Source organism: Macadamia integrifolia, chromosome 8 (assembly GCF_013358625.1).
Source record: "Macadamia integrifolia cultivar HAES 741 chromosome 8, SCU_Mint_v3, whole genome shotgun sequence".
Classification (NCBI taxonomy): Eukaryota; Viridiplantae; Streptophyta; class Magnoliopsida; order Proteales; family Proteaceae; genus Macadamia; species Macadamia integrifolia.
In genome coordinates, this window is record NC_056564.1 from 19,111,274 (window position 1) to 19,119,327 (window position 8,054).

At 37.1% G+C, this 8,054-nt stretch overlaps 1 protein-coding gene across 6 annotated transcripts; it reads left to right on the forward strand.

Annotated features, from left to right (window-relative positions):
• Positions 1–30: 30 nt before the first annotated feature.
• On the forward strand, positions 31–7,518 carry LOC122085884 (dTDP-4-dehydrorhamnose reductase). 6 transcript variants are annotated; one of them, XM_042654489.1, is made up of 7 exons: positions 32–406; positions 707–866; positions 1,999–2,186; positions 4,805–4,928; positions 6,171–6,301; positions 6,849–6,981; positions 7,072–7,179. In XM_042654489.1, the coding sequence occupies exons 1-6, from the start codon at positions 185–187 to the stop codon at positions 6,975–6,977; spliced, it is 954 nt and encodes a 317-aa protein (XP_042510423.1). In that variant the 5' UTR covers positions 32–184; the 3' UTR covers positions 6,978–6,981; positions 7,072–7,179. The 6 variants fall into 6 exon arrangements, 3 of the variants coding, with proteins under 3 accessions (XP_042510424.1, XP_042510423.1, XP_042510422.1); XR_006142259.1 differs by lacking the exon at positions 7,072–7,179 and having other exon boundaries at positions 31–406; positions 4,805–4,917; positions 6,849–6,866; XR_006142261.1 differs by lacking the exons at positions 6,849–6,981; positions 7,072–7,179 and adding an exon at positions 2,860–4,141 and having other exon boundaries at positions 31–406; positions 6,171–6,187.
• The last annotated feature ends 536 nt before the right edge of the window (positions 7,519–8,054 follow it).

Consider the following 8,054-nt stretch of genomic DNA (forward strand, 5'->3'; position numbering starts at 1 on the left):
ACTAAAATACCCTGCACGCATGGGCCACATGGGCATCCTCTAGATGTACTTCCAGAGCCAGACAATCCGGACTCTGTTCAGAGAATTGCAGCAGAAGGAAGGGGGAGCAGTGGTTTTAGTCTATTACCCTCCAGCATCTACACAAAGAAGATAACAAAGCTTGGGAAAGAGGAGGGGGAAAAGGATGGATCGGAAGAGAGTGTTAGTGGTGGGAGGGACAGGTTACCTTGGCCAACATGTTTTAAAGGCATTCTCAGAGATCGAAGGAAAGCCTTACGATCTCGCATTCACCCACCGCTCTACTCCCCCTCAGTCCTTGCTTGATGCCATTTCTCCATTTCTCGCTTTCCCTGTCGATCTACAGACTGGCCATGGGCTTGATTCCATATCCTCTACCTTCGGTCAGGTATGTTCTCGAGGAAAATAACTCTAGTTTCTGCATCTGTTCCCATTTCCTTTAAACTGTCGTTGATTCCTTCTTGTTTGTGTCCGTTTTCTCCTCTTCTCTTTTTTTCTTCAAAACGAAATTATGGGAAGTTAATTAGTTTTGGTAAACAGAGCATACAGATTCTGCATTTGTTATAGATTTTGTCATTGTTAGTGGTATGAACTTAGATTTTTCATTTTTAATGTTGAAGTAATCTTCAAACGGTACTATTTTCTCACATGCTTTGGCGCTGATACACATTAAATTTTAATTCACCAGCCTCATGTGGTGATCAATTGTGCTGCGCTCTCGGTACCTCGTATATGTGAGATGGACCCTGCTGCTGCTATGGCCACCAATGTACCTTCTTCTCTTGTAAAATGGCTTTCTAGTTTTGGCGAGAGTGGTAGTCTTCTGATCCATTTATCAACTGATCAAGGTACATAATTGTCTATCTTATGTATCCAGTGTGCACACAAGATATACTCGAGAGTGCTTCCCTAATCAAGGGAAGTAATTGCAGGGAAAAGAAAGTAGGTTAAATTAATTGTTAATTTTCATCTGCACAGGATCAAATTATGAAGTTTTAGGAGCCCTATTGAGGTCCCCATTTTTTCAGCTTATCAACCTCGGATGTGTCAAGTAATTGCAGGGAAAAGAAAGTAGCTTAATTCATATTTCTTTCATGACATGAAAGTTTTGCGAGTTGGAAGAAATTTTTTTAATTATTCCCTTATCTTCGAGCAGTCAATCCAAGTCACTCTTTACTAGCATTACATGACTGAAGTGATCATTTTGTTGAAAATTGAAATATTAAATTTCTGGATGTGAAATATCTAAGCAAATATGACACCTCTAGGACTTGGAGAAAGGAACACCGATCATCATTTTTTTTAAAGTTATCCTAGAAATGCAACAAGCCATTGATTTAAATTTTAGCTTTTATTTGTTTAATCAATTATTCTTCATCTGATCAATCACTGTTGTAGAATAGGTGGTCCAAGATACATAATCATTAAATCTTTTCAGTTGCTGCATCCAAAATTTGATCCAGGAAAAGATCATGTTTAGCCAACATGTGTTGCCATGCTTTTTCCCATAACGATGGAGTATCTTGCATCCTAGAGACGATTTGGATAAATGCAAGAGCCTTAGATCTGCTTTGGCACTTGGCTTATTTTTCAACTGGTGTGGAGTGATTTTATGTTGGCTGGACCTGGAAAGGGTCAGGGGGAAGCCCATGACAAACATGGTTGGAGTTGGTAAAAAGAGCATTGGAACTCATTTTTGGAGTAAACTTTGCTGTGTAGGCCTAGACTGTATATATATTGAGATATGGAAATAGGATTCATGTTCCTAACACCAACTAGGAGAGGTTAATGGTGGTCATGATGATCTTTCTTGTTATCTGACATCATTGTTTATTTGCTGCAGTTTCTATCTAGAAGGGTTAATGTTTCGTTATTTCTTTTTTATTTTTTTAAAATTTATTTATTTATTTATTTTTATACTGCTTTCCTACTTTAGTTATTTTAGCATGGATCCTCAGTCTAATGTAATTGCACCATCAGTTTATGAAGGACTTAAATCCTTCTACAAGGAAGATGATGAAGCTGTTCCTGTAAATGTCTATGGGAAATCAAAACTGGCAGCTGAGCAGTTTCTTTCTGCCAATTGCTCGAACTTTGTGATTCTGAGAAGTAGTATCATCTATGGGCCTCAGACAATTTCTCCTGTTACAAAATCTCTTCCAATTCAGGTTCTTACTTCCACCTTGTCTTCTATCTTTTTCTGATTTATTTTACTTCTGTGTTTGTCCAGTTGTCCTTGTAGATTTGTATAAACTGGCTATGTACCTTCAAAGGGACAGTCCTTTTTCTCCCGGATAACCAAGTCAGTCAAAGCATCCCTACTGTACTAAAAAGTGGCAGAGACAATTGATTGACTAGTTCTTGATGCATATTAATTACCAAAATATGCTTGTTTTATTAGGAATAAGCCTAGGGTTGGGTCCATATATGTTGGGCCTTTGATCCCATGTGTTTTGAGTGTAATAGACCACTTTTATGGGTCTAAAAGGGGGGTCTACGTACAGGATTACTAGTTAGTTTCCTTTTTTCATTAGCTTCCTTTTTAGTTGGGCTTGATTTGAGTTATATTTGTTTCCTTAGGAGTCAAGTTGTTAATTGAGTCAAGTCATTAGTAGTTAGTTTCATTTTTCAACTAGTTTCTAATTTCAGTTTTTAGTAACTATTGTATTAGGAGAATATTTGGTTTCCTTTTTGAGGAGCCTTCTATTTTGTAATTCCTTCCCCCATTAACATTATAAATAAAGAAGAGGAGGCTCCTAAAGGCCTAGAAAGATTTTGATAAAAAAATAATGGCTGTTACTATTGTCTTCTTCATGAAGAGTTGTCTTGTGTTTGATCAAGGCTGAAGGAATTGGTGTTTGATCCAATTGACTCCTTGCGGCGTGAAGTCTAGGAGGTCTACTTCAAGTATTATTCTCTTAAGTTTTTATATCTCTTTCAAGACTTATTAGGGCTGCAAAACCAGGTATGTAATCTATCACTCTGCTGCCCAGAAAATTCTGCAAAACAGAGCATCCGCCTCTGCTGGAATGACCAGATCTGAGTATCCGATTAGTCCAGTTTTTTGATCGAAGGTTCCTCCCCATACCAGTGAGGATCGACCCAAATATTGGCTGATTCTGCTCAGCCATTGATGAGAAATTATCTCTAGATTTTTGTCTTTTAGTGAACTGAAGTTTCTATTTTCTGCATTCTGGTTCTGCTGGTTTGAATAGTGTTTTCTGGACTGCTGTTCTTAATATTCTGTTAACTTAAATCTGAACGGACTCCCATCTGTTCCTGGTTTAGTTCTAAGAATCATTGTTGGAATGGACTCTGTTGTTATTCTCTTGAGATCGATAACCTGCTATACTGCTGAATATCTGTTCTGATTTCTAAAGATTGTTAGCACTTTTATAGTCTCTGGATTAGTTCTAAACTGCTACTGGTTTGTTTAATCCCTGTGTTGCTGTTCTGTGGGTTCGGTACTGTTTCTGGGTTGTCGCTGAAGTTAATTTCTGATACATGGTTGGGGTTGGTTTTGGTTGTTCTTTGTTTTAAAAGTTTCTGCAATTTTGGGTCTAATTGGGTGTCCAATTTAGTCCTACATTAGTTCTTCTTGGATCCTGGCCAAATTGATTTATCTCAGGGAAGAAAATAGTTGTCAGTGATTGAAAGTTCTCTCATTTTCTGTTTCTCTATAGTTTGGCCCACTAACTTCTTCATGCCTTGAGATATTTTATCTGCTATATATGGGAGAGATGCTTTTGCCTACAGAGACTTTATTTTTCATATAAAAAAAAAAATGAGATGATTCTGTCTCTTTATCTGGAAAATATATCAAGAATTTTTTGGAATTCATTGAGATGATTCAATTTGGCCATTGCATTGTGAAGGACTAACTTACTCTAGGAACATTTTCAAGATTTAATATCTCAGTATTTGGATAGTGAGAATGAAGGATTTATTTCTGATGAAATGACAAACTTTGTGTGTAAATCAGGCAAATTATTCAGTTTCACAAATGCTGGTACAATTTTCTTAAATAAGTGACTTGGTAGCGAACACTGAAGGAGTTTCTTATGATAAAATGAAAAGTGTGGAGTGTGAATCAAGAAATTGATCTTGTTTTCAGGGAGTTCTGGTACAAATTTCATATATACTGAACTGCATCAATTTGTGGATAACATTGTCTAGAACTTCTAGCTATTGGACCAAGTTTTCAGACTACTGACTGCTATATATTTCTCTCCCTTTTGCACAAGGAAAAGAGTCTTACAATTGGCCACAGTCTAATTAAGCTGTTTTTATATAAAGATGACAATCTTTGAGTAATAAATTTATCATCTTTTGTCTAGCTTCCAGTTTTGATTTGACCCATGGCTCAATTGAGTAACATAATTTTTTCTTGGGGTTAAATAGCTCTATATTGGTGAAGAAGAAATATACATGGTACTACAAAGCTATACTGTCTCTATGAGGGGAACAGTTCCAAGAGTAGCCCAGAATAAGAATAATCACCAATAACAGCAATACACCAAAATTGGATAATGTGCTTGGTAAAATTTTAGCTACCAAAATAAGCTATTGAAAAATATGTGCTGAATATATTTGTTCAAGGGAATCGAAAAAAAAAAAAAGTTCATCGACATCATGAACCGAAAAATTTATGACACCATAAAACCTAAATAAAAAGACTACTTAATTTTTTTGAGAATATAATAGGTTTGCATTTGTATTTGGATTTCTGGACTAGAAGTCTTTGGTTGTTTAGACTTGAACTAATGATCCATTCATTTTGATGCAGTGGATGGATAGTGTCCTCTCTAAGGGAGACAAAGTAGAGTTCTTTCACGATGAGTTCCGCTGTCCAGTTTATGTCAAGGATGTCGTGGCGATCATCCTAGCTCTGACTAAGAGGTGGATATCAGGTTTGAATCTGTTAGTGTCTATACTAAGTGGGACTTGTCGGGTATGGTAGCAATGATTTGCCTATTTAACTATAAAAGGTTTTGAAGCAAGAGTTGTGATCCAGGTATAATTGAATTTAGATGTGCTTTGCTGCCTGTTATGAACTGCATCGTAGAAAATCAGTGGTCATTTTAGTTTTAATAGTCTAAGCTATTGGTTAACTGAATTTTACTCTGGATACGAAAAATGAGATCATGCAGAATCCTGGCTCAACATGGAGCCCCTCAATACATTTATATAATTGTGGCTACTATGGTAAATATGTCCATAACACTTGCTAGGCCTGATGACATCTTGTTTTGTGAGCTCATACACTATGTCAATGATCATCCTTGGCTTCCTTAGGAATGAGGTATTCATGGTGAACTCAAAGGCAGATGCTTAAGGCTTACCTAAGAAGATGTATCTTCACGGTCTCCCATCCTTCTCATGCATCCAACTGATGATGTTTGAAGGATTTCCTACCACAGCGGTAGGATCAGTCGTCAAAGAAACCCAGTAACCAACTTGCACCTATGCTACGTGGGCAGTTAAAAATAGAAATCATGCCTGTCTCCAAGATTAAAAAAAATTAAGCTTGATAAGGGCCTTGAGGTGATTCAATGGAGATTCACAAGTCTGGGAGGGATGAAAGGGTAGAAGGTAGATTGTGATCCCAGTAAATGGTACCAAACAGGATCCCCATGAAGAGATCAGCTGTTGTTGTCCAATCCTATCAATCAGACCTTGGACAGGCCCAGACTAGTCTTGAAGCTGCTTATTCCTTCCAGAAAATCCAAATAGTATCAATGAGGGTATTTACTCTAGCAAAAATTCTCTCTTCCCAAAAAATGCTATAAAGGTCTTATCAGGCTGATTGAATCCCTGGGGATGACCGAGCCTTGATTAAGAAAATTCAGGAAATTAGGAGTGCTGCCCAACCTCTAAACCAATGATGAGAAAGTGGTGAACAGATTTCCTGTTCGAGTTGCATGTGAAGGAGAAGACAGTGAACCTTACACTCTAGTTTATATGAATAGTGTCCATCTTCTTGTAAGCAATTTCCCTATCATGAGCTTTGCACTTTTATGAGGATTTGATTCTTTTTGGAAAAAGTTGTCTCCAGATTTTGCCCCCTGCATTAATACTTTCACATCTATATAATTGTTTTGGTTTCTTGGCCTTCTTGGATTACTGTTTGTTTAACATTGTGCTCGTTTCAGATGGTAGACAAATGCAGTTAGTTTTCAATGTTGGTGGACCAGACAGGGTATCTCGTGTGCAAATGGCTGAGGCTGTTGCAAATGTCAGAGGATACAACACCTCATTGATCAAACCTGTTTCTGCATCATCGGTAAGCCCCTCACCCAACCCCCTTTCCACCCCCCTCCTTTTTTCTTGGATCTATTTCAGAAAATTGTGATGCATAAAACATGTTTTTCTCATAACATGGGTGTCTAGGACAAACCCCGTGTAACCCTTTGATATTATGAATGTATTTTCTGGCATTTACTTCAATTTGAAAGGGTATTGTTTATTGTCAGCATGAATGTTTCAATTCGATGAATATGCTTGCTAACAGTGTGAGTGCTCCATACTGGTAGCAAGTCTAAAATTGCATTCAGTTTTCAATCCATCTTGGCTTGTTTGAAAGGCATGAGAAACCATAAACCATATGCTTTTTGTTTCCCAAGTTTCATCAGAAGTGGTTAAGATCAACCAACTGGTATGATAACATTAAATTTGTCTTTGTCAGAAACAAGTTTACAAACAAGTCTGATGCACAGTTATGGAGGTGGAAGTTAAAAAAAAATTGTGCCTACGAGAATCTGAAAATATTGATTGTGTATTTTGGTTTTATTTGTTTCTACCCTCCACATTTAAGACTTGGTTGATTGCAGGTTAATCGTGGCGTTACTTCCCCTGCTGACATATCTATGGATATCAGCAGATTGGCTCAAATACTCAATATTAATCCTGTTTCATTCCAAGATGGTGTCAGATTGACTCTTGATGTTGGCCTTCTTTGAAAATGCAAGGATCAGTTTTCTGAAATGTTTCCCTCTTTTTGTTTATGTTTTTGTTTTGTTTTGTTTTTTTGTTTTTTTGTTTTTTTTTTTTCAGTGCTGCTCATTGGATTATAACATAATTCTCAGTCCTCTAAGCCAGAAAATGGAACTCTATAACATCACGTCCACATTCAATACGTTGGATGGCTGTGGTTCACACCTACTTTTGGCTGATGAAGTTTCCTATGTTGAAAATTCTCAGGTGATTAAGATTTGTTCATACACATGCAGGCTGTTTATTCAAGAACAGGGTAGTAACTAATCTTTTCAATCATTCGAATCTATTGGCTTTCGTAATACCATTTAAAGATCTCCATAGCGTCGTGTACATTTCTAGATTCAAAGCTTTATTACATCCTATACATGATTCTAGAACCCTGGAGGGAGTTTTCGCAGAGGTTCTTGATTTATTCCCCTCACGAGCCTTTGAAAAATTATGCTCACTCATGGCTTGTCTTATATAAAAGGTGCAAATTTATTGAAAGAGAGGTTTGATTTTCCAGACTTGGTTCGGTTTTTATAGAAAGAGTGGTTCTACATTCCCCACTCTCTCTCTTTCGAATGGAAATAGAGAGTGGTTCTACATTTATTGCAAAGGTCTCAAGCAGTGTTACGTGTCGGCTTCTCAATTTGTCTTTACCCATCCCAAACTTCTCCCTAGCAAGTTTGGGATGGGGATGGAATAGGGTTTTGTGTGGGAGTGTGAATCAAGGTCACACTGATGGAATCCTCCCAAGGATTTGCTCTCTAGTTTGTTTTTTCTTGCTGATGCAGATGTGTCTGTTTGATCGTAGAAGAACGCAAGTAGACAGGATTCTTGTTGGATTTTCATTTTACTTATAGCCAAATAGACCTTCAAGCTTAAAAGCTTGAAATGATGTTAAAAATAAAACGTACCAATTACAATTCATAATTAACATAATTAAGCTGATTTTTTGACCAAGCGACATAAAACTAACCCTTTTAGCTTGCCTCAAAGATTATTGCCCTTCACCCAAAAAAAAATTTTTAGCTTCCCTCAAAGATTATTGCCCTTCA

What these genes read in the sequence shown, in the direction of transcription:
- LOC122085884 (XM_042654489.1), top strand. Translation starts at nt 185, where the DNA reads ATGGATCGGAAGAGAGTGTTAGTGGTGGGAGGGACAGGTTACCTTGGC. An exon ending in CCATTTATCAACTGATCAAG is followed by an intron (nt 867 to 1,998) that starts GTACATAATTGT and finishes TTGCACCATCAG; the next exon opens with TTTATGAAGGACTTAAATCC. An exon ending in CAAAATCTCTTCCAATTCAG is followed by an intron (nt 2,187 to 4,804) that starts GTTCTTACTTCC and finishes ATTTTGATGCAG; the next exon opens with TGGATGGATAGTGTCCTCTC.